The sequence below is a fragment of the Ahaetulla prasina genome, chromosome 9 (assembly GCF_028640845.1).
Source record: "Ahaetulla prasina isolate Xishuangbanna chromosome 9, ASM2864084v1, whole genome shotgun sequence".
Lineage (NCBI taxonomy): Eukaryota > Metazoa > Chordata > Lepidosauria > Squamata > Colubridae > Ahaetulla > Ahaetulla prasina.
The window spans coordinates 7,200,204-7,226,927 of NC_080547.1; the positions used below are offsets into that span (position 1 = coordinate 7,200,204).

The 26,724-nt window shown below is 45.6% G+C and overlaps 1 protein-coding gene across 1 annotated transcript in view; it reads right to left on the minus strand.

Moving 5' to 3' along the window:
* Window positions 1-26,724, minus strand: part of FAM178B (family with sequence similarity 178 member B) — a 291,246-nt gene that overhangs the window by 130,822 nt on the left and 133,700 nt on the right. Inside the window, exon 10 of the mRNA XM_058194648.1 lies at window positions 23,287-23,384. Coding sequence (XP_058050631.1) covers window positions 23,287-23,384 — 98 coding nt within the window. The remainder of the gene's footprint in view (window positions 1-23,286; window positions 23,385-26,724) is intronic.

A 26,724-nucleotide genomic window follows, 5' to 3' on the forward strand; every position in this document is an offset into this window, starting at 1 on the left:
CTATCTATCTATCTATCTATCTATCTAATTTACAGCCCGCTGATCTCCCTCATAGAGTGATACTATACCTCAGAGAGTGACTTCACGGTACTATTACTGTACCAGGCCTTCCATCGTTTTCATTTGGCATTTTAAGAAATGCTAATTGGGAGTCTGTTTTCTCTTCCGTAACTGCCTTCCCACCACCTTTCTATAAATACTGCTGCTTGGAGGAGCTGTCAAACTCAGGATTTCCAGCATGGAACATTTGGCAACCTTGGGAGAGAACGAATACTCAGCTTGGTTCGAAAAGAAAGAAAGAAAGAAAGAAAGAAAGAAAGAAAGAAAGAAAGAAAGAAAGAAAGAAAGAAAGAAAGAAAGAAAGAAAGAAAGAAAGAAAGAACAAGCTGTCTTGACCCAGAAACAGGATGATCAACATAACCGTGATTTCAAATGGAAATAACACATACACAAATACCATCATAGCTTTTGGCACAATGCCTTTTGCAAGGGATTTTTTTTTCCCTTCAAAAATCAGCCACCGGTTAACCCACAAATGTTTGGCTGTTTAACTGGCGTGTTTCCTCTTCAGCAGAACAAAATTTCCCAGCACATAACGATGGTTGAAGAGAAGCTGACAGGAGCCCCATTTTGAATTGCACAGAGCTGAGGGAAAGGACGATGAGGAGGAGACAATGATAGTATGGGAATCTATACTTGATATTACATATTTTGACAGCCGCAAGAATTGTGTATGCAGAATACTGGAAAAATGAAGAAACGCCCACAGAAGACAATGTAATTTTAAAAAATTTAGATGGTGCAGAAAGGGATAGATTGACGTTAAAAAGAAAAGAAAAAGAAGACAGGGGGTATTTTTGAACATGGGACTTGTTTTACAAATGTTTTACAACCCAACAAGAAAGACACAGACTTCAGGGGATAATTAGAACTGCAGAAAAAACAATGGCTACCAACCTGCCTTCCATTGAGGACCTGTATACTGCCCGAATCAAAAAGAGGGGTGTGAAAATATTTACAGATCCCTCGCATCCTGGACATAAATTGTTTCAACTCCTACCCTCAAAACGACGCTATAGAGCACTGCACACCAGAACAACTAGACACAAGTACAGTTTTTTCCCGAAGGCCATTACTCTGCAAAACAAATAATTCCCTCAACATTGTCAAACTATTTACTATGTCTGCACTACTATTAATCTTCTCATTGTTCCCATCACCAATCTCCTTCCACTTATGACTCTATGACTGTAACTTTGTTGCTTGTATCTTTACGCTTTATATTGATATTGATTGTTTCCTGATTGCTTATTTGTACCCTGTAACTAACATTAAGTGTTGTAAGTGTTGTACCTTGTTGAAGGTATCTTTTCTTTTATGTACACTGAGAGAACATGTACCAAGACAAATTCCTTGTGTGTCCAATCACACTTGGCCAATAAAGAATTCTATTCTATTCTATTCTATTCTATTCTATTCTATTCTATTCTATTCTATTCTATTCTATTCTATTTTATTCTATTCTATTCTAAAATGGTTGGATAGTAGAGGTAGAAATTAGGCATGGGAAAAGTATTATTATAAATAAATAAAATGATCTACACAATACGCTGTTCACTAAGCACTTATGTATGTAATGTGAAAATATATAAACAAACTTTTTTTTTAAAAAAGGGAGGAGAGAATTTAACATTTGCAAACAGCTTTTGGAGTCTGGCCTGGGACCGATTCAAGCTTAAATTGCAGAAAGTTGACTTGAAGAGCAACTGGTTTTAAGAAGAAGCTTCGTTATACCTCGTTGCAGCTGGAACGCTGTTCGTGCCCACAGAGGCCCAAAAGGAACGTTGCGATTGGCGGGTTTTGTTTCTGTGGGAGTCGAAATGGACGGCGTGTGCCTTTGGATGCACTCCCGGTGCGCAAGGGTTTTTGAAATGTTTATGAGAACAGACGATCGGGTAAACAAGATGAGACGGAGAGAACTTTTTCTGCTTTTGGGGGGGGGGGTTTATATACAGTATGCCAGAGAAGTGAGTCCACCCCCTCACATTTTGTAAATATTTAAGTATATCTTTTCATGTGACCGCACTGAAGAAATGGCGCTGGGCGCTGGGCGAGGGTACAGCTTGTATGATAGCGTAAACGTGCTGTCCCCTCCAAATGACGCAACACAATTCGTGTCTAAATTGCTGGCAACAAAAAGGGAGCACACCCCTAAGTGATAATGTCCCAATCCAACCGCCTGTATGGTCTTGGCCACTGTGCTGCAGCTCAGTTGCAAGGTCTTGGCAATCTTCTTACAGCCTAGGCCAGTGATGGCTAACCTCTTCCGCACCCCCAAAATGCAATGAGCATTCGCACCCCGCGTGTGCGCCCCGTCCCTGCACATGCACGCACCCCTCTCTCTGCACATGTGTGCACAGCCCTCTGCATGTGCCCCTCCCCGTGCATGCACACACCACCGCATGCGTCCCCAAGTGGTGCACAACCTCTGCATGCGTCCCGCCCCCCCCAAAGAGCAGCTGGCTGGTGGAGGTGCCTGCACGTGTGCGGTGGACCTGAATTGGGGCGACTGCTTGCGTGCCCGCAGAGGGGGCTCTGCGAGCCACCTCTGGGACACAGGCCGCAGGTTCGCCACCACGGGTCTAGGCCATCTGTACGTAGAGCAACAATTCGTTATTTATTTATTTATTTATTTATTTATTTATTTATTTATTTATTTATTTGCATTTATATCCCGCCCTTCTCCGAAGACTCAGGGCTGCTTACACTATGTTAGCAATAGTCTTCATCCTATTTGTATATTATATACAAAGTCAAAGGGCCGCGGTGTGGCTCAGGCTGTAAGAAGCCTGTTATTAAAACACAGCTGCCTGCAATTACTGCAGGTTCTAGTCCCACCAGGCCCAAGGTTGACTCAGCCTTCCATCCTTTATAAGGTAGGTAAAATGAGGACCCAGATTGTTGGGGGCAATAAAAGTTGACTTTGTATATAATATACAAATGGATGAAGACTATTGCTTGACATAGTGTAAGCCGCCCTGAGTCTTCGGAGAAGGGCGGGATATAAATGTAAAAAAACCCAAAAAACTTATTTTCAGCTCCTCAGAGAGTTCATTGCCGTGAGGCGCCATGTTGAACTTCCAGGGACCAGTATGAGAGTGAAAGCGATAACACTAAATTTAACACACCTGGTCCCCCTTCGCACCCGAGGCCTTGTACCACTAATGCGTCACATGACACCAGGGAGGGAAATCTGCTACTTGGGCCCCATTTGGACATTATAGAATAGAATTTATTTAGAATTTATTGGCCAAGTGTGATTGGACACACAAGGAAATTGTTTTGGTGCATAGGCTCTCAGTGTACATAAAAGAAAAGAAAAAGAAAGAAAAAAAATACCTTCATCAAAGGTACAACATTTACAACACAAATGATGGTCATAGGTTGCAATTTAACCCTTAGTGATAGCAACAAAAAGTTACAGTCATACAGTCATAAGTGGAAAGAGATTGGTGATGAAAATGATGAGAAGATTAATAGTAGTGCAGATTCAGTAAATAGTCTGACAGTGTTGAGGGAATTATTTGTTTAGCAGAGTGATGGCCTTCGGGAAAAAACTGTTCTTGTGTCTAGTTGTTCTGGTGTGCAGTGCTCTATAGCGTCGTTTTGAGGGTAGGAGTTGGAACAGTTTATGTCCAGGATGCGAGGGATCTGCAAATATTTTCACGGCCCTCTTCTTGATTCGTGCAGTATACAGGGCCTCAATGGAAGGCAGGTTGGTAGCAATTATGTTTTCTGCAGTTCTAATGATCCTCTGAAGTCTGTGTCACTTAGGGGTGTACTCCCTTTCGTTGCCACCAGTTTAGACATGAATGGCTGTGTGTTGTGTTATTTGGAGGGAGTTTACACTGTTATACAAGCTGTATACTCGCTAGTTTACACTGCAGCCAAGCGTCAGTTCTTTAGTGTGGTCACATGAGAAGATATACGTAAATATTTTAAAAAATGTGAGGGGGTGAACTCACTCCTGTGACATACTGCATGTAACTGAAATTTCGCTCCACCGTGAAAGTCGCTTCCTCACCACCCCCCTTCCTCGCCATCTGAAGAGAAAGATATGGAGCCGCTTGTATGGTTTTCACCGTTAACAGAAAGCAGCTGGCGAAAGCTGACGGGGAAGGTAAAAGCAATCCCATCCAAAAGGATTAAGGTGAAATAGGGAAACATCCTTGTTGAGCACTCAGCTCCAATTAAATTCACCATCTCCCAAATGCTACATTTGCTCCCGGACAGAAGACGCGGTTCCTGGATCTGAGATAACCTCGCGTAGCTTTTCAGATGTGGTAAGAGTTCAGAGCCTGATCAGAAACAGTCGACCGGACAGACTTCAGAGAGGGATTATAGGGGTTGGAAGACCGACGTGCTGGGCTTGACCCTAAGTGGAGAATAGGGTGGCTGGGTTGAGCAAATGACTTGTTAAGATTCAGGCGGTCTCCAGAAACAATCCTGGGAATTTAGAGTGCACGCAGAGGAACACTGACAAAGACTAGCAAATAGCACTTAGGCTTATATAGTGCTTCACAGTGCTTTGCAGTGCTCTTTAAGCGTTCTTTTTTTCTGTAAAAATCAGCATATTGCCCCCAACAAGCTGGGTCTTCATTTTACCGACCTCGGAAGAATGGAAGGCTAAGTCAATCTTGAGCCGGTCAGGATCGAACCGCTGGCAGTGGGCAGAGTTATCCTGCAATACTGCATTCTAACCACTGGGAGGGAGGGCAGGAGAGAGAGAGAGGGAAGGAAGGAATAGCAATAGCACTTAGACTTATATACCGCTTTACAGTGCTTGTTGTGCCTCGCTCGCTCCCCCCGCCGCAGACGGGGCCCTCTTATCTCCTGCCGGATGCTGATAGTGCGGAAGAATGTCCTGGCATGCCTCCAGCCCCCAGCCCTGGCACCATGCCCGGACAGGCCGAGCAAGACGAATGGCCTGACGTACCTCTAGCCCCCAGTCCTGGCACCATGCCCAGACAAACAGAGCAACTAAACCCCTCCCCCACAGCATGTGAGCCTGAAGAATGTGAAGCCAGTCATGAGCTAAGATTACCAACAGCTGGAGGCTGGAGAGATCCTCGCTTCCGGAGAATAGAGAGGCGACGTCAACAAAAGGAAGGGAGGGGCAGGCCTGGATAAGTGCTGAGTCATGGAGCCACACCCCATGGCCTATATAAAGGATCTGCTTTCTGGCATTCTCTGAGTCAGGCAAAGTCTAACTTGGATTGCTGAAGTCACATCCTGGTCTCCTGCCTGCCCTGAGAACTCTGAAAGAACTTTGGCAAGGCTGCAGAGGCTTTGCGGCCACGCTTGATACGGACTTCCCCGACCCGGCCGTCAGAGGAGGAGTGGGACACGACAGTGCTTCACAGCCCTCTCTAAGCGGTTTACAGAGTCAGCCTCTTGCCCCCAACAATCTGGGTCCTCATTTTACCCACCTCAGAAGGATGGAAGGATGAGTCAACCTTGAGCCTGCCACGCCCACCAAGCCACGCCCACCAAGCCATGCCACGCCCACCAAGCCACACCCACAGAACCGGTGGTAAAAAAAAATTGAAACCCACCACTGCCCTGTTTCTCTAGGGCTCTATTTGTTCTTAGCATCAAACCAAACAATTTTTTCTTCTGGGCATGTACGTCCATTTTGAGCAGAAGCAAATGGGCGAATACCAAATCTACCTTTCCAATAAGATCAGCTGTTTTGAAGATCTTGATTTACTTTTTTATGGACAGGCTTTTGAGGGACGTCACCCCTCCTAGAAGAATGAAATGTTTTGAGAACTATTTAAAAAGGGCAGAATATTATATTTCCCCTAAAAGAGAAACGGAAATCTTAAGGGAGACAGAAACTCAGAGCTTCAGCTCCCTGCCCCCAGCAGATATTGGGTGCCCACTGAGAAGGACTGGGCCAGCCTGTCTACAAAACAAAAGACCTTCAGATCCAGGGTGATGGGATTAAGATATGACCCTCCAGGACATAGTAGGGTTATCTATCAGCAGAGCTCACTGCACTGCAAAATCAGCTAGGGACAGTGCATCACCCAGCAAGCTTCAACCAAGCCTGTAACTCAGATAGCCTACAAAGTTAGCTACATAATAGGGTTATTATGTTACAAAGTTAGCTGTGACCCCCCTACAACAACCAATAGAATACCTATTCTTGCACAGGAACAGGAAGCTCAAGGGCAAGGCACAAGAGAGGGTATAAACAACCCTCACTCTCCATTCCATGTGGTTAGCTGCCCAAGATCTCAAGCTCATGTGGTCCTGTTCATCAATAAACCATCTTTCCAATCAGCCTCCATGCTTCCAGTTTCTTTTCTCCCTGCTTGGAACTGAGCCAGATGGATCTTTCTTCCAGCACTTTCCTTCCGCTGGATCCCAGCCAAACAAAAGCGGCTGGCATGGTAAGGGGGAACTGATTCTCCCTGCTCATCTTGCTTTTCAACAGGAAAGTCAGCCATTTGGTGATGATAAGGGGAGGGTTTTTATAAAGACCAGGTGGGAGAGGTTTCTCTTACTGATTTTGCAAAAAAACTGGGAAAAGGGACTGGCCGTAGAAATAGGTACAGCTTATTTGCCTTCTGGGTTGCAAATGATGCAGAAGCCGTGAAGATTACGACTTTACGAAATAATTGCTTTAATTCTGTATTTACAGCTCTAATTGAGAGACTCCTGGTGACTTTCGTGATAGCCTCAGCCATCGTGTCCTCATTAGCAACAGCCGTTAAGTAATTGATGGAGATTTTAATGCAATTCTTGATCCAATTTTAGATAAGCATTCTCTTAAGCCGCACTCTTTGGTTCAGCCGGCGCAGAAAGCGCACGTAACCAAGAATAACGGACTTGGAAGGGACCTTGGAGGTCTTCTAGTGCAAACCCTTACTCAAGCAAGACACCCTATGCCTGTGCCACAGGTGGCACGCGAAACCATATCTGTTCTGTCTCCGTCCTCACTTTGGAATAACAAGCTGGCCTACAGCCAGTGGTTACACGGCTCCTATCAGTCCTGGCCGAGAAAATGCAGCTGCCTGCCAAAAAGTTCAAACAGATTAAGACTTCAGCCCACTTCGACACGGTTCAGCTAATTTGCTTCCCGTAGAAGTGAGAGCAGTCCCAAAGCTCCTTATATATCCTGTGGGGTGGGGCTCCTGCCCCACCCTTCCCTTTGATGACGCCGCCTCTCTAATCTTCTGAAGTGCGGGTCAGTCCAGGCTTGATTAGTATGATTATCAGCTGCATCTGTAGGCGTAGCCTGAGGAAGGGAGGAATCAGGGGATGTCGGTTTCATTATGTCCTCCGACTGGCCTGGTTCTGGCTCCTGGAGCCGGGCCAAAGGAATCGGTGCTCCTGAGGTAGGCCTTACCGGCCCTTCCCCCTCACTCTCAGAGTCACTTTCGGGCATGGGGCCAGGTTCGGGGGCTGGAGCCACAACAGATATCTGTGGGCATGCGAGCCGCTGCCCTAGGTCAGCTCCAGTTGATTTTCAACTGGCCCCGCCCACGCCACCAGTCCCCTCCCTGGAGTCTCCACACAGCCTGTTTTCGATGCCAGATAAGTACAGGGCTTGTGCGGAGGCTCTGGGGGGGGGGTGTTTTCAGCCTCCAAAGGGCCTCCGTGGGGGTCAGGGAGGCCTTTTTTGCCCTCCCCAGGCTCCAGGAAAGTCTCCTGAACCTGGGGAGAGTGAAAAACGGGCCTACCCAAAGTCTGGAAACGGGCCATTTCCGGTCTTTGGAGGCTTCAGGTAGGTCTGCTAAGCCCAAAATGGGGCGGTGTGTATGTGTGTCATGCACGCATGTGCAGGGGAGCACGAGGGGGTCACGCGCGCAAGTGCGGGGGAATGGGAGCATTGAATTATGGGTGTAAGCACATGCGTGCATAACCCCCCCCCATGCTCCCCCCGCTTCTGGCATGTAACGGCAAAATGGTTAGCCATCATTGCCCTATTCCCATGATGGCGAACCTATGGAACGCACACCACAGGTGGCATGCAGAGCCTTTCTGCGGGCACGCCAGCTTTCGCCCAGCCCAGCTCCACTGCACATGTGCGCGCACCTCCCACCGGCCACCTGATCTTCAGGTCTCTGCCGCGCATGTGCAGGGGGGGAGGCCTTCCCCGATCTCCGCAGTTTTCCCCCCACAGCTTGCCCTAGCTTCCTCCTGCATTTCTGGCTCCTGTGCCTTCCCCGATCTCCGCAGGTTCCACCCTCCACAGGTGCCTCTCCGTGGCAGAAATGCAGGACAAATGCGCTTGAGGGAAGAAACTGAGGCGATCGGGGAAGGCACGGGCAGCAGATATGCAGGAGGAAGCTAGGGTGGCTGGGGGAAGAAACTGCGGAGATTGGGGAAGACAAAACAGGGTGTTGGGGCGCCGCGCAAGGCCCCCCGTGCCTCGTTTGGGGTCTGGAAATCCTCCTGCACCAACCTGGAAGCCAAAACAGAGGCCAGGGGGGTGCTTGCATTGCATTTTTGGGATTGAGGCATGTGCGCGTGTATTCACACGCACTTGCGTTTTGGGCACTTGGCACCAAAAAAGTTAACCATCACTGCCCTATGTCATTCTGGACAAACGACGTTCCAATCTTTTCTTAAAACCTCCACTGATGAAGCACCCGCAACTTTTGAAGGTTTTGCGAGAAGATGCTCTTTCTCCCTGTGTTTGCTGGCACTCAGGAAGGAAGTCAGAATAGAGTTGGATGGGACCTTGGAGGTCTTCTAGTCCAACCCCCTGCTCAAGCAGGAGACCCTATATCGTTTCAGACAAGTGGCTGTCCAGTTTTTTCATAAAAACCTCCAGTGATGGAGCACCTACGATTTCTGGAGGCAAGCTGTTCCACTGGTTAATTGTTCTCACTGTTAGGAAATTTCTCCTTAATTCTAGATTGGTTTTCTCTTTGATAAGTTTTCGTCCATTGCTTCTTGTCCTGCCCTCGGGTGCTTTGGAGAATAGCTTGGCCCTCTCTTCTTTGTGGCAGCCCCTCAAATATTGGAAGATTGCTATCATGTCATCCCGAGTCCAGGGGTGAAATGCTACCGGTTCGGACCGGTTCTCCCGAACCGCTAGCAACAATCAGCTGTGATGCACAATTTATGTATGTTAGAATTGTTGGATTTCCTGCTTTCTAGCTAATCTAAATCGCATGGCACAGCGGAATCCCCCCCCCTCGCTGTTCTATTTACCTTCGCAGATTCGGAAGGCTTCAAAATGTTCCTTTTTTAGTGCTGTGTGGGCATGCACTCGGCAGCAAAGTCACAGAACCAGTAGTAGACTTCAGACCATTTCTCCACTGCCCCTTGTCCTTCTCTTCATTAGACTAGACATACCCAACCATTCTTGGGTATGGCTAATCTATGGCTCTTGCAACCAATCTTGGTATGTTTTATCCTCCAGCCTCCTAATCAGCTTTGTTGCTCTTCTCTGCATTTTTTTCTAGAGTCTCAACCTCATATTTCTGATACTGATTTACTTGTTGTGTAGTGCCTGTTACATCCAACTTTATAATACAGAGCAATTATATATTTTATTCTTTGGTAAACCAAAACTGCTTTTTTTGTTGTTGGTTTCTTCACATTTGCTTCAGATTATGTAAATTTCATTGTACGAGGTGCAATGACAATAAAGTAAACTTCAACTTTAACATAGTAATTGTTCATGTCTCATTTGGTGGGGGGGATTTCGGGCAAGTGGGGAATTCCTCTAAAAGTAAAGAACATGGTTTTGGATAAATGGCTGTCACCTTGAAAGTGAACGGCTCGCAAACTTCAAAATAAATAAAGTGAAATAAAATGGATATTAAATTAAAATAAATTAAAGACATTATATTCTTGGCTCACTGAGTAGAAAGATGCAAGCATATATGAGGGGATAAATAAGGCATATAAAAAAATAAAAGGCCATTCTACAAAGATAATCAAGAAGAAGGTTAATTTTTCCTTGTCCCAATCTGTGATTTATCCCTCCCTAGACCTGGGCAAGAAATTGCAACGAGCTATGTTGGAATTGATTAAATTGCTTTTTTTGCTAAGGTAGACCTTACGTTAACATGTCTCTAGCAAGTTTGGCAGATTTCAGAAGGGGAAAAAAAACCCAGAAAAAGTTTTGGCATGTCAACCAAAGTAGTAACTAGCTTGAAATGTCATCTTAGTGATTTAGGGCAGTTATATATTACATCTGAAGACGTAACTTCAGAGAAGATTCACTGCCTTCTCAGCTCTTTTTCCGTGTCAGGATAATCAACAAAATGAGCCACTTTCTAAACCTAACCAGGCAGAAGAAATCAAATATATAATTGATAATGTAAGGGTACGATACAATGCCAGGGCTGAGTAGTTTTTTCAGGAGAACAAATGGAAAGATATGCAGATCTGCTGGTTTCTAAATGTTAAACCTTTTCGAAATGCGTTTGAACGCAACACCGGATCCATTTCTGCTAACAAAGCTTATATTGCTGGAGTAGATAAAGATTGTAATACGCTAATCAAATAGCTACTTCGTTAAAGCATTATCTGGCATTTTTTTTATAAACCACCTCCAGAAAGTACATTCGGGCTGAAGTGAGGGATTTATTTATGATAGAGAAGAAGCTGACAATTTGAGATTATCAGGAAACCTTGAAGTTTTAAATAATGCTTAAGCGAATCCATCTGTAATTATTTCACTGGGTGTAGAGAAGGAGTCATATGAAATGCCTAGTGATATTTATTTTATTTTATTTTTTTGTTCTTTCAGCGTTTCCCAGAATACCTTTAAAACGCATTCCAGTTCTTTATTCTTTACAGAAAATACAAGGGAGGAAGAATGGGTTTTTTATTCTATACCCTTTCCATTGGAAAGGCTGTGAATAATCGCCTCATTGTCTTTCTGCTTTTACTGTTCGCATTCTACAGGTATCTGAGAACTCACATATGTGTGCGCACGTGGGCTTTACCAGAATCAGGCCTTATAGGCCAATCACAATAGGATTTATTAATTCTTTTTAGAAAACATTACTGTACTTAAAGGTAAAGGTAAAGGTTCCCCTCGCACATCTGTGCTAGTCGTTCCTAACTCTAGGGGGCGGTGCTCACCTCCGTTTCAAAGCCGAAGAGCCAGCGCTGTCCGAAGACGTCTCCGTGGTCATGTGGTCGGCATGACTCAACACCAAAGGTGCACGGAACGCTGTTCCCTTCCCACCAAATGTGGTCCCTATTTTTCTACTTGCATTTTTTACCTGCTTTCGAACTGCTAGGTTGGCAGAAGATGGGACAAGTCACGGGAGCTCACCCCGTTACACGGCAGCACTAGGGATTCGAACTGCTGAACTGCCGACCTTTTGATCGACAAGCTCAGCGCCTTAGCCACTAAGCCACCACGTCCCGAGTTACTGTACTTAGACATGTTCAAAAGGCATCCGTCAAACAAGTAAGGAATTGTCTTTAACGGCGATGGCAAACCTATGGCACGCGTGCCGGAAGTGGCACGCAGAGTCATTTCTCCAGGCACGCGAACCATCACCTGTTGCTCTTTCGGGTTCCAGTGCGCCAGCCAGCTGGTCTTCAAGTATGCGTGAGCGCCAGAAAGAAGAAAAGCAGCATGGCATGCACGTGCGCGCTGGGAAGATGGATCTTCCGGTTTCTGGTGTGTGCATGGGCACTGGTCAGCTGGTCTTCGCATGCGCATGCACGCCAGAAACTGGGAGGCCAGGTGCCAGGTGGCCGGTGTGCATGCGCATGCTGGAAACTAGAAGATCAGCTTCCCGGTGCACATGCTCCTGTTTCGGCACTCTGTGTCGAAAAGATTCGCCAACACTGGTCTAGAACAGGGGTCTCCAACCTTGGCATCTTTGCTGGTTAAGGGATTCTGGGAGTTGAAGTCCTCCAGCATTTCTGGCTAGGGAATTCTGGGAGTTGAAGTCCTCCAGCTTTGCTGGCTAGGGAATTCTGGGAGTTGAAATCCTCCAGCTTTGCTGGCCAGGGAATTCTGGGAGTTGAAGTCCGCCAGACTTAAAGTTGTCAAGGTTGGAGACCCCTGGTCTAGAAGATCTGGACATTTAATATAATTTATCTAAGTTACCTGCAGGGGCTTTTGGTACACTGATTTCAACTTCCAGAATTCCCTTGTTGGGAACTGAGACTTCTGGGCGTTGAAGTCCAGACATCTTCAAGTCCTCAAGGCTGATAAACACGGCTCTCGACATGAAAGGAATCTGGATCGGTTGCTGCTTGTTGATGAGGCTGAACTTCCCTTATTGAAATTAATAAAATGAATGGATGGGTTTGGACTCTTACCTCAGTATATATTAATTGGTCTGAATCTGAATTGAGGTCTAGAGTGAAGGGCACTAATTTGTCAAAGTCAGTTTTCCCTGGCCAGTTTCAACTCTAGCAAGAAGCCATCATTTATCTTGGGTTAGGAGTACTGGGGACATGATTAAATTGAATTTATATAAATTGCCATTAGAAATAGCAACAGTTTGGATAGATGGGATATTGGGCATGTAAAGCTCAGATTAATACTCTAATACAGAAATGTTTTGCCCTGATTCCTTTATATTATATACCAGTGATGGTTAACCTTTGTGGTGCTGAGTGCCCAAAGAATGCGCACTTGCGAGCAAATGCTCACGCGTGTGGCCGAACCCTCAAAATGCAATGCCAGTGCCCCCCATGCATGTGTCCCATCCCCGTGTATGTGCGTATGTCCCCTGCGCATGCGCCCAGGTCCCCCACCCCGCTTTGGCTTCCAGATTGGTGCAAGCAGGTTTCCAGGCCCAAAACGAGACACGGGGGGAGGGGGGAATGTCCCATTTTGGGCCTGGAAACCTGCTTGCACCAATCTGGAAGCCAAAACGGGGCACCGCACAAGTTCCCCCACACCCTATTTTGGTCCTGGAAAGCCTCCTGAACCAACCTGCACCCCCTCTCCGCGCATGTCCCCCCCCCTTTTGGGTTCTGCTGCACCACCCCCGCGCATGCAGGGCACAAATCCTAAAACCAGCTGGCCGGTGGGAGGTATGCGCACATGCGCGGTGGAACTGGGTTCCGGCGACGGCTGGAGTGCATGTGACCTGTGGCAGACGTGCCATAGGTTCGCCACCACGGTTATATACGATCTTCCTCTCTAACCCGATATTTTCAGTAATTTAAAACATTATTTCAGAGGTTTATTTGGGAAGCGCTACCCTTTTCACTCCAAAAAAAAATAAAAATTCTTAATTGTCAGTTAAAGGAGAGCTGATTTTTTCAGATTTTATATTGCAAGGTTTGCCAGCTTCCTTTAACAAATGGTCAGATTTACCTACTAGAAAGGTATCCTAGCAAACTCGGGGTATTTGATAGCCCTTTATGTGTGTTTCTCAATCTTGACACCTTTAAGATGGGTAGATTTTAACTCCCAGAATTTCCCTGAGCTAACTGCATAGGAGCCCTGGTAGCACAGTGGTTAGAATGCAGCATTGCAGGCTAATTCTGCCAACGTCAGCAATTCGATTCTCACCGGCTCAAAGTTGACTCAGCCTTCCATCCTTCCCAGGTGGGTAAAATGAGAACCCAGATTGTTGGGGGACGACATGCTGATTCTGTAAACCGCTTAGAGAGGGTTGTAAAGTGGTATATAAGTCCAAGTGCTATTGCTCTTTTCCTTCCTTCCTTCCTTCCTTCCTTCCTTCCTTCCTTCCTTCCTTCCTTCCTTCCTTCCCTCCCTCCCTCCCTCCCTCCACCAATGGTTAGAATGCTGTGCCAGCAGTTCGATCCTGACGGTGTCGTGTCCCACTCCTCCGCTGACGGCCGGGTCAGGGAAATCCGAATCAGGCGTGCCTCTGCAGCTCTGCCCAAAGTCCTAGCAAAGTCCTCAGAGCAGGCAGGAGACCAGAAAGTGACTTCAGCAAGATAAGTTCGACTTTGCCTGACTCAGAGACTGCCAGAAAGCAGATCCTTTATATAGGCCATGGGGTGTGGCTCCATGACTCAGCACTCATTAAGGCCTGCCCCTCCCTTCCTTCTGTTGCCTCCACCTATCCAGTCTTCTGATGCGAGGGTCACTCCAATCAGCTGTTGGAAGTAAACTTTCCTCAGGCTCACATGCTGTGGAGGAGGGGGAGGGGTCTAGCTGCTCCGTTTGCCTGGGCATGGAGCCAGGGCTGGGACCGGGAGGTGCCCCCTCCTCTTCAGCTTGTCTGGGCATGGAGCCAGGACTGAGGCCGGGAGGCATACATTCCTCCGTGTTCGGGAGCAGATAAGAAGGCCCCGGCTGCTGTGAGAGCGGGCAAGACACAACAGACGGGCTCAAGGTCGATTCAGCTTTCCATCCTTCCGAGGTGAGTAAAATGAGGACCCAGATTGCTGGGGGCAAAAGGCTGACTCTGTAAACCGCTTAGAGAGGGTTGTAAAGCGGTATATAAGTCCAAGTGCTATTGCTCTTTTCCTCCCTCCCTCCCTCTCTTCCTTCCTTCCCCACCTCCCTCCCTCCATCACTGGTTAGAATGCTGTATTGCGGGCTAACTCTGCCCACTGCCAGCAGTTCGATCCTGACGGGTTCAAGATTGACAGTCTTCCATCCTTCCGAGGCAGGTCAAATGAGGACCCAGATTGTGGGGGGACAAGAGGCTGACTCTGTAAACCACTTAGAGAGGGCTGTAAAGCACTGTGAAGCAGTATAGAAGTCTAAGTGCTAGTGCCATTTACACAAAGGCACCTGCCATTTTCATCAGATTGATGGGAGGAGTGACATGCTACTATTAACATAAAGTCTTTTATGGCTCCATGTGACATCACAACCCGTCCGCAAAAAAATGCATCTCTGCTTTTATCATTTCAGCTCCCCAGGGACTCCTCTGAGAATATAAATGGATGTTTAGGTCCATTTACTCCCCCCCTCAATTTAATGTCAGGGAGACAAAGAAATGCGTTATGCAATGCAACATCAACTCTGGTTCAATCCTTAATGTTATACTCAGGTAATTTTATGGCGGAATGCAAATTTGAAAACAACCCCCTTTTAAAAAGCACCTGGTAGAGTCTAAAGTTGAGATAAATTAGAAGAATTAGACCAGTGGTTAAGGCCCCAGGCTAGAAAACAGAAGACTGTGAGTTCAAATCCCGCCTTAGGCATGAAAGCTGGCTGGGTCAGTCTCTTTCTCTCAGCTCAACCCACCTCACAGGATCGTTGTTGTGGAGAAAACAGGAGGAGGAAGGTGTGCTGAATATGTTGGCTGCCGAGTTATTTATAAATATAATAAAGGCGGGCTACAAATAAACCAACTCTTGTTTGTTCTTAACAAGCTAGGTTCTAGCGAAGATGAATTAACATGTGCACACAAGCAACTCTTTTGAGATAAGAGCTAACAAACGCTGCTAGGGAAGTCACACCCTGGGAGAAGATATAATTCAGGGAAGCCGCAAGGAAGATAGACTAGTGTGTGTTTTCCTGGCCAGCATGATGAGCTTCTGGGCTAAATGCCCATGGTTTAATTATTTGGTACCCTGATGTTTCGCCAGCAGCCATGGCTGGCATTTTTAGAGGTAAAGTAATCACCGTAGCACACTTCTTGGCAGTGAACACTAAATAAGCTGCTGCATTTGTAACTGAGCAACCTGGAATTTAAATAAACTTTCCAATGAAACTAATCTCTGACTGACTCATGTCATGGGCGTCTAAGAGCGCTAATCCCTGATGGTTTCTTCATCCAGGTAAACTTCTGATTGGTCGAATCGGAGGAAATTCTAAGAGAACGACTGGTATCTGATTTGCTTGTGCTGGTGTTGTTTCGTGTTCTAGAATCTGGGGGATTCTGGGAGTTGGAAGCTCACAGCTTGATGGTTGGTCCTTTGAGGCAGAAGCTATCCACCGCTTTGTTACTGTGGCGGAATGAAGTCTGGATTCCCAGAAGGAAGGGGGCTGCATTTCAGAGGGACCGAAGAGATGGCGGAAGTTTAGATAGTTCGCTTGGGGGGAAGCGAGTTAAGGGAACCCCTCCCTAGGAGTTCTCGGTCACTCTTTCTTCACCCAACTCACTTCATAGCGGTAGTGGATTTCAATTTAGTTTGCTACCGGTTTGCTCGTACGTTACACTTCTGCAGTCTGGGTGGGTGGGCGGAGCCTCCCGCCGCCACTGCTACCGATTCGTTCGAACCGGGGCGAACCGGTAGCAACCCACCCACTGCTTCGCAGGGTTGTGGTGGAAAGGAAGGAGGCGTATTAGGTACATTTGCTGCCTTGAGTTACTTGTAAAGTAATAAAGGCAGGATGAAAATTGAACAAATATCTTTAACGATCAAGTTAAAGTAATTTGCTTTGATTTGGCATGATTTCTGTCTGTAGATGAGGAACAATAAAGGAAACTGTTCAAAAGAACCCTCAACATGTCTTTCTTGGTTTCTGGACCCTGAGAGTACCTTCAATACCCATTTTAAGATTGCTGTTTTACTTAACGGCAGGGCTGTTTAATTTTGGTAGAGCATAAGGGATTCACCGTTTCAGACTCTCTTCCTTCCTGTTGAAGTGGTTAGAATGACTATGGACTCCAATAGCTTTTTTTTTCTCTTTTCTTTGCACAATCCCAAGTCATACAGTAGTGGCCAAAATTGTGGAAACCTTTTTGGGATAAGTGTATTTTCTAAAACTAGCATAACATAACATAACATAATAACAGAGTTGGAAGGGACCTTGGAGGTCTTCTAGTCCAACCCCCTGCCCAGGCAGGAAGCCCTACACCATTTCAGACAAATGGCTATCCAAAGGTAGCTAATAACACTACTTTTTTTTTTTGCAGTAGTACCATAAAATTATATATCAATGGAAAGATAATTAAATCAAGAATGTCATGCAATAACTTTTATGAAGGGTTTGCTATTAGAATAGCAATTACAGTATAAAGAAGGAAAATGAAACACGTAGAAAAAAATGATATATACAAAAATGATCACCATAGAAAAAACGAGACATACAAAAATGATCCCCATGTCAGTTAATACTTCGTTGGGTAACCTTTAGCATGAATGATGGCCTTACAACGTCTTCCCATGGAGTGAACCAAGCCTTTTAGTTCTGCAGCTCTTCTAATGTGAAACCAAGATTGAACGATGGCTTCTATTAACTGGGTTTTATTGCTGGGTCGCTTCTGACTAACAAGTTTCTTTAGTCGGCTAAATTTAGATTTTCAATTGGGTGAAGGTCTGGGCTATTCCCAAGCCATTCCAGCAGTGGAATATAATGATCTTAAAACTCCCAAAAACAAAAAAAAAGGTCTTATTAGCCATCAAACCTCAAAAATACACATTTCCCAAAAGGTTTCCACAATTTTGGCCACTACTGTACTTAGATATAATTGCCAGAACTTACATGTCTTCAAATGGGATCTTATGTCCATTTTGTGCAGGGGTATTTTTAGGTACTGTTGATTTTCATATCATGTTCTTTTAATCGGTTATTAATACCACCCTTTGTGGATTCAATATATATCAATCCACGAATGCAGGATATTTATTTATTTATTTATTTTAAAAAATCAGCCCTTCATTATTTTTTCATAAATAACTCAAGGCATCGAACCTACCTCATACTCGCGGTAAACTCCTGTTGATGAATTTGGATTTTATTTGTTTAGAGATGGTTTTTAAGTTGTGTTTTCCTAATACTTTCCCAGTTGGAACTGTGATCTTCTCAATGTAGGGGAGAAACCCTTTTCTCACTTGGGGGGGGGTGCTTTGACCCCAGATGTATATTGATCATTATTTGTATGTTTCGATTGCATCACCTGCCTGATCTCTCCGACAGATCTTCTGTTAGGAGGTAAAGTGCTATCAACATGCCTCAATTTATCTGATAACCTTTCAGGCTCACAAATCTATCTGGCCCATTTGCTAAGAGTTTTTAGGATGATTCTTCCTCTGGCAGGCACGATGGTTAAATGTTTTAAGTAGACAACGATCTGTGCGTGTTGGCTTTCGGAATACCCGATACCCTGGTCACTGCATTTCTTTCTGAATGATCAGGACATCCAAAAATGCCAATCTGCCATGCTCTCTTCTTGCATCGTAAGTTGAAATATTTGGGTAGAGACTGTTCAAATTTTTTAGGAATTCTTTAAGCTCTTCTTCACCATGATTCCAAATCATGAAAGTAACCTCCAGGCAGTGGTGGGATTCAGCCAGTTCGCACCACTTCGGGAGAACCGGTTGTTAACTTTCTGAGCAGTTTGGTGAACTGGTTGTTGGAAGAAATCATTAGGGCAGAGAACCGGTTGTTAAATTGTTTGAATCCCACCACTGCCTCCAGGTACCAAGACCTCTCTTAAGTCAACTCCAATCAATCCAGTTCTCTCCACTCTCTGAGCCCTAATACTCTTAAAAAGCGTTCTTATTTACTTAGAACTTAGCAAGTTAGAACTGAGGAAAAATTTCCTGACAGTTAGAGCAATTAATAAGTGGAACGACTTGCCTGAAGAAGTTGGGAATGCTCCAACACTGGAAATTTTTAAGAAAATGTTGGATAACCATTTGTCTGAAGTGGATAGGTTCTCCTGCTTGAGCAGGGGTCTGGACTAGAAGACCCCCCTGCAGAAGTTGTAAATGTTCCAACACTGGAAATTTGTAAGAAAATGTTGGATAACCATTTGTCTGAAATGGTGTAGGGTTTCCTGCCTGGGCTGGGGTTTGGACTAAAGACCTCCAAGGTCCCTTCCAACTCTGTTGTTGTTGTTGTTGTTGTTACTTGAGAGAAAGGGAGACAGACTCAGCCTCTACAGCAGGGGTGTCAAACACAAGTCCCACGGGCCACCCTGGAAATAGCGAGGGACCGGCCCGCGGTGCCTCTGGCAGCAAAAACAGCTTGGGAGGACCACACAGGGCCCTCCTGAGCTCCGTTTTCGTTGGCGGAGGGTTACAGAAGACCGTCGCATCCAGAAACGGAGTTTTGGAGCCCATTTTCACCTGCAGAGCGCTCGGGCAGCCACAGGCGCCCCCCGACACGAGTGACGTCGAGCTGGCCACACCCAGCATCCCAAGGTCAAACACAACTCTGATGTGGTCCTCAATGAAATTGAGTTTGACATGCCTGCTCTACAGTATATCAGGCATCTCCATACTTGGCAACTTTAAGATCTGTGGACTTCAACTCAACAGGATTTCTCAGCCAGTAATGGAGTTGACATCCAACAAGTTGCCAAGTTTGGAGACCCCTACTCTAATGGGACAGGAGATGGGAGATGGTCCGGCCTATCTTTGACAGCACTTTTTCCTACTTCCTTTCACCAGGACTTGAAGGCTGGGCTCCAGGAACAGGTGACCTAAAGACCTTCCTCCTTCAAACAAAGCCCTGGGCAAAGGAAACCATTGGGAGAGTTCTAGCATCTCTTCCCAGGGAGAAAATGTGCTCCACCCAACAAAAAAAGAAAACTCTGGAGATTCTTGACAATTGGAATCTTTTCTTACAATGTCCTGCAAAATCTCTGACCAGCAACAGATGTCCTAAGTGACTTCTCAGCTGCCCGCTAAGTTCAGAAGCTAAGTTAGATTGTAAAGGCTCAACTTACCTTGCAAAACAGGATTGTGTAGAAGGCATTTCTAAGTGTTTGTCAGCGCACAGAAAAAATGAGCAGAGCTTTGATCACACTGTTGTGATCACAATCTTGTAGGGTTTGGGGGTGGTTTTTTTTTGTTTTTTTTTTGTTTTTTTGGCCAATATAGACCGGACCGGACCACAAAAAGATTATTATGGCCTTACTACAAAATGCTTTATAAACTCTAAGAAATAGAAAGAGTGGCAGTTTGGAATACTCCAGAAAATTATCAGTGGTTTTTAAATAACCTAAGATGTCCGGAGGGAAGAAGGGTGGGAAGAAAGGAAGGAAGGAAGGAAGGAAGGAAGGAAGGAAGGAAGGAAGGAAGGAAGGAAGGAAGGAAGGGGGAAAAGGAGGGCAGGGAGGGAGGGAGGGAGGGAAGGAAGGAAGGAAGGAAGGAAGGAAGGAAGGAAGGAAGGAAGGAAGGAAGGGGGAAAAGGAGGGCAGGGAGGGAGGGTAGGAGGGAAGGAAGGAAGGAAGGAAGGAAGGAAGGAAGGAAGGAAGGAAGGAAGGAAGGAAGGAAGGAAATAAATTAACAATCTAAAGGCTGGGGAAGTACCAATGAAATGCAGGTCTTCCTGCCAACTCCTAGGAACTGACTCAGGACAAATCAGGACTAAAGTGGCCACGAACCCATCTTCAAAAAAGTTTTCAAGGGAGAGGAGAAATAAAGTGTATAAACTTCGGCTTTGTGATGACTGCTTTTAGAACATAGAACCATAGGGTTGGAAGGCCTTCTAATCCACCCCCCCCACCCCTGCTTGCCTAACGGGTGTTTGGCAGGAGACTTAACACCGTTCTGATCCAATGCTTATCTAGTTTACGCTTGAGGAAACCTCCAGCAATGGAGCTGGACCCATGACTCCAGAAGGCGAGCTACTATGCTGTTTAATTGTACTCACCTGTCAGGACTTTTCTCTTTACTTCTAGCTTGGATCTCTCATGAAACAGGAATAATTGTGTGGTGTGTTGTTGTTTTCCCCCCCCCCTAGACCAGGGGTCTGCAAACTTGGCTCTTTTAAGACTTAAGCTTTGCTGGCTGAGGAACTTTGGGAGTTGAAGTCCACAAGTCTTAAAAGAGCCAAGTTTGCAGACCCCTGCCCTAGACCTTGAAGGATTGACTTCAAAGGGGTGAAAGGGGCTCAGAAGAAAACAAGGGAAGGGTTGGGAGGTTTCCAGGGAGTTCTGGTGCGACGTAAATAGCACGTGAGGAAAACCTCTTGCTTTTCCTTATGCCGCAATTCTAGCGTTCAGAGTCCTTCTTCTAAAACTCCTCCATCTTCCAATTTTCCTCTGCTACTTTCAGTCTAACCTCTCGGCTTTTCAAAGCGGTTTTCGGAGCTGTCTACTCCCCTTCTCGGCTGGAGAATTTGCTTCTTAAGGGACAAGAAGTCCATTAAAGTCAATCAGGGCAAGAGATCAACCCACGACTCAACACAGATGATAAGGAGCCGAAAACAAAGCGGTGCCTTTGAGCTTCGATTTTGCTCGAAGTCCCTAACGGTAAATGTGCTTTTCACATTTTTTTCCCCCTCAACTTTTGAAATTGAGAAGGGACTCCTTCATCCAGGTGTGTCTCCCCCTCACCGCGCCAGAACAGGTGGAAAAAGGGCACAAGGACTTGTCTCTTTTGCAAATGTTCCGCAGCAAAGGGCATTAAGAAATTTACTACCGCATACGATCATCCATCCTTGCAAATAGATGGGGAAGAAATGGAGGGAGTGACAGATTTTATTTTCCTGGGCTCCAAGATCACCGCAGATGGGGACTGCAGCCAAGAAATTGAAAGACGCTTGCTCCTGGGGAGGAGAGCCATGGCAAATCTAGACAGCGTACTTAAAAGCAGAGACATCACCCTGCCAACAAAAGTGCGTATAGTCCAGGCGATGGTTTTCCCAGTTGCAATGGATGGCTGTGAAAGTTGGACCATAAGGAAGGCTGAGCGCCAAAGAATTGAGGCCTTTGAACTCTGGTGCTGGAGAAGACTCCTGCGAGTCCCTTGGACTGCAAGGCGAACAAACAAGTCAGTCCTAGAGGAGATCAACCCTGACTGCTCTTTGGAAGGCCAGATCCTGAAGATGAAACTCAAATCCTTTGGCCACCTAATGAGAAGGAAGGACTCACTGGAGAAGAGCCTAATGCTGGGAACGATGGGAGGGCAAAAGAAGGAGGGGACGACAGAGAATGAGGTGGCTGGATGGAGTCACTGAAGCAGCATGAGCTTAAATGGACTCCAGAGGATGGTAGAGGACAGGAAGGCCTGGAGGAACGTTGTCCATGGGGTCACGATGGGTCAGACACGACTTCGCAACTAACAACAACATGATCATCCAAAAGAACGCCTTTCACCGAACCTTGTGGCAGGAGGTTCCGCAGGTTAACCCAGTGCTTTTATGAAAGAAGGCTTACTATGAACTGTGCTGAGCATTTTGGCTCTGCTAACTGGAAAAATAAATAACCAGCAATCCACTGCTGGATTGAGGGCAGATGTCACCTTCCCTCCCTTTGCTCGCTGCTCTCTACCCAGCCTTCTTTTTGTGATGCCACCGATGTATTGTGGTTGTTTTATTCTTCACTGTTTATTTGATTCTTCTATGTCACATCTGTTTCGTTTACATTCTTTTCATTTCTTCCTTTTTAGTGTCGCAAACCACCTAGGGCAGCCCCCACGGTGAGATAGACGGCAAATAAATTTAACACATTCAGGTGCCCTTCAACTTACAGCAGTTCGTTTAGTGACCGTTCAGAGTTCTAACGGTGCTGCAAAAAGGGATTTTGCTGCAAAAACCGTTTTTCGGACTTATGACCGTTACAGCATCCCCATGTTCAAAATTCAGATGCTTGGCAGCTGGTTCATATTTACGTTGGTCGCAACTGACTGATATTTATGACCGTTGCTTGTCCCTGGGTCATGTGCGGTCCCCTTTTGTGACCTTTTGAGGAGTAAAATCAATGGGGAAGCCAGATTCACTTAACAACCGCGTTCCTAACTTAATGTCCGCAGCAAGAAAGATCACACAAGGGTGGGGCAAAACTCCCTTAACAAAGGTCTCGCTTAGCAACTGAAAGTTTTGGGCTCAATTGTGGCCATAAGCCGAGGACTATCTTTAAAAAAAATAGATAAATTCCCATTTATCTACGCGGTTCCTTACTGCTTAAATCCGTAGCCTCTCCTTCCAGTTTTTTTACCTCTAAGCTTAAAAAAAGCCCAAATTGCTGTAACCTTCTATATTTGAAGAGCTTCAGTTTGTTGCTATTTCTGTTTACCGTTTTCTGGAAATCTCCCAGCTCACTTTTGGCGACGCGCCGAATAAAACAGCCCATCAAAGTTGGTGTGTTTGTTTTCTGATCCACGCAAACGAAGCCAATATTTTTACCGAGTTCTTTTATTATCCCTCCAGATCTCTTTCCCGACCCATCACACCTGGCTCAGGTGTAACCAGAAAGCTGGATCACTAAGGGATGCAGTGTCTTAGTGGCTAAGATGCTGAGCTTGTCCATCGAAAGGTTCGAATCCCTAGCGCCGCGTAACGGGGCGAGCTCTCAATTGCTTGTCCCAGTTTCTGCCAACCTAGCAGTTCGAAAGGCCGTAAAAAAACGCAAGTAGAAAAATAGGGACATCCTGTGTCCCCCCACCCCCTCCCCTTCCGCCCCGTCCCCAATCGGTCGAAACGCTTGTCGCCACGCGGAAAGGACTCACCGTCCTCTAGTTGTGGTATCTGGGAAGCAACGCACGACGGCGACCATGTTGTGATGATGCTGCGAGACGTGGCCGAGGGACCTGCACAACTCTGGCAGCTGTTAAGGAAAAGAGAAAGTCGGCTGTGAATTTGCGAGCGGGGAGAAGGCTCGGCGGAAGGCTTCCCGAGAAATCAGTTCCAGATGGCGGCTACTGGTGCAGTTCGGTTTGGTTTTGTTTTTTTTGCAATTTTTCCAATTCTCAGGGCATGCTGCTTTCTAAATTTAGGTTTCCATGCCTGCGTGTAACGTTCTGCTACCTTCTGTCCATGCCAGTTGGTGGTGGGTTTCGGTGAGACAAGAACAATTCTGTATACACCATTCTCCCTCCTGTCCTTTCCCCCACCCCCACCCCGAACATCAAGAATCATCTTGCCACATTATAATAATAATAACAACAACAACAACAGAGTTGGAAGGGACCTTGGAGGTTTTCTAGTCCAACCTCCTGCCCAGGCAGGAAACCCTACACCACTTCAGACAAATGGTTATCCAACCTCTTCTTAAAAACTTCCAGTGTTGGAGCATTTACAGCTTCTGGTGGCAAGTTGTTCCACTGATTAATTGTTCTAACTGTCAGGAAATTTCTCCTTAGTTCTAAGTTGCTTCTTTCCTTGATTAGTTTCCACCCATTGCTTCTTGTCCTGCCCTCAGGTGCTTTGGAGAATAGCTTGACTCCCTCTTCTTTGTGGCAGCCCCTGAGATATTGGAAGACTGCTATCATGTCTCCCCTAGTCCTTCTTTTCATTAAACTAGACATACCCAGTTCCTGCAACCGTTCTTCATATGTTTTAGCCTCCGGTCCCCTAATCATCTTCGTTGCTCTTCTCTGCACTCTTTCTAGAGTCTCAACATCCTTTTTACATCATGGCGACCAAAACTGAATGCAGTATTCCAAGTGTGGCCTTACCAAGGCAAATGATTCTAAAAAGATGCGTTCTGTCTCATTTTGAGCATATAGTCCCATTGTATACTTTTTCAAAAGCGTATTGTGTGATTAATAATGCTAAATAATGGAAGTGGAAAAAATAGCTTTTTTAAAAACAAAACACGGCGATAAACAGACTCGGTTAAGAATACAAGGGTGCCATGCTTTTAAAAGCAACGTTTGAGCTTCAAGTCCTCTTGTGCTGAGATGCTATTGTTGAAGTATTTTTCACTGCTGAATACAGGCTGTCCTTGACTTAAAACAGCTCATTTAGTGTCTGTTCGAAGTGACAACATCATCGCTGAGAAAAAGTGACTTATGACCGTTTTTCACACTCATGACCGTCGCAGCATCCCCATGGTTACGTAATCAAAATTCAGACACTTTGGCAACTGGTTCATATTTATGACGGTGGTGGTGTCCCGGGGAAGCCGGATTCACTTAACAACCAGGTTACTAATTTAACAACGGATTCACTTAAACGAAAGCGGCAAGAAAAGACATTAAATGGTGATTCGCTTAACGACCATGTCACTAACTTAACAACTGCAGTGACTCACTTAGTGACAGGGGCAAGATAAGTTGTAAAAACGGTAAAAACTCAATTAACAAATGTTGTTCTTAACAACAGAAATTTTGGGCTCGACTGTGGTCGTATATCGAGGACTACCTGTAGCATTGGGGGGGGAGGGGGTAGTTGTTCTGACCCAGCTCCCAAAACACGACAAACCCTCTGAAGTGAACTCAATGATTCCTTTATTAGGAGCGCCAGAAGCCCAAAAGTCTCTCTCTCACCGCAGGCTAACAACTAACTCTGTCCGGCAGGGAGATGGATAGTTGTCTGTCACATCTATTCATCTCTGCCCCCTGCCTTTTATCCCCAGAGCTAGGGTGGGGCTTTGCTAGCAGCGGTGCTTCTTCCGTCCCAAGGACCGGCCCATTGATTTCCACTGCTCTCCTCTCCTCTGCCTTCTGTGCATCCGCATTTCAGGCACTGGACCCAGCTGTTCCTCCTCCTCCTCATCAGCCACCTCCAGCCCTGGGGTCTGTTGCCTTTTCATCTGAGGGTTGACGGATGGCCCAGGCTCCGCCTCTCTCCCTTTCTCTCTCTCTCTCTCTCTCTCTCTCTTTCTCCCTCCCTCCCTCCTTCCCTCTCTCTCTCTCCCTCCTGACTCCCAGTCTTCCTCATCTGATTCAGCTGCTGGAGGGGTTGGCGGGCGACAGGCTACAACAAGGTTTCTCTTCTTTATGACTGTGTTCAAATTACAGGTCGTCGTCGACTTACGACCACAATTGGGGCGGGAACGTCCATTGCTAACAAGGCGGTTGTTAAGTGACTTGAACCCGATTTTTAGGAACGGTATTGCCACGATTGGGAAGTGAATTCCCTCAGTTGGTAAGTGAATCCCATCGCTGTTAAGCAAATCCAGATCAAATTCCCCATTGATTTTGTTTGTTGGAAGCCAAATAGGGAGGTCATAAATATATGCTGGTTGACAAGCTGGTGAGTTTTGATCCTGGGACCATGGAGACACTACAACTGTTGTAATTCTGAGGATCAATTGTAAGTCACTTTCTTTCAATGCTATCGCAATTTTAAATGATCCCTAAGTGAATGGCTGTAAGTAAATCCTGATTTTAGTTAACAGAAGGGCATTGACATAAAATGCTGTATCCCACGAAATAAATCATATCCAAATTCCAAGTTGAAAACCTGGCTCACGGCAACTTGCTAAACCTGGTTTACACCTGCAATATTGAATGACAAGCTATCCAATCCCATTTAGCTTAGCTTGGGACGCAATGCAAACCCAGATATATTCTAATAAAATTGCATCTGTTTAATAAAATGGGAAAAAATCGCCCCGGGGAGACCAACGTCCAACATCGTATTCTTTAAATAAAAAAAAGAGAGGGAGAGGGAGTTTATACATTTTGTCCGGAGTTCTTTAATAGCAAATGCTTCGTGCACAGAATTTCACATGGGATTCAATTGCTACTTCCTTTTCTTTCTTTTTTTACTGCTTAGATAGAAACTTTTCGAATAATAGTTTTACTGAAGGAAATCTACCATGGAGGGGAAATTCTGCACAATGGTGCCGTTTGGTTTTTAAAGTCAAGGGGAAAAACAAAGAATTACGTTACAATAGAATCAGCTGTTCCTGGACAAGACAGTAGACATTTCTCTATCAGAGAAAATGTCAACTACCTCTCTCCTCCTTCTCATTCAACGTCATACTTTTACCAGTGGTGCAATATAGTATTATATTACTCATTTAGTAACCACAAATTGGGACCGGCAATTCATTTGTTAAGTGAAACGTTCATTCACTTAAATAAACAAACATTCTTCCTTGTGTTTATGGACCTACAAAAGTCATAGATGTACGGATTACTCATGCAGTTACTTTTCCGTCACCATCATTAACTGCACATGGTGACTAAGTAAGGACTACCTATCCCTTCTTCTTC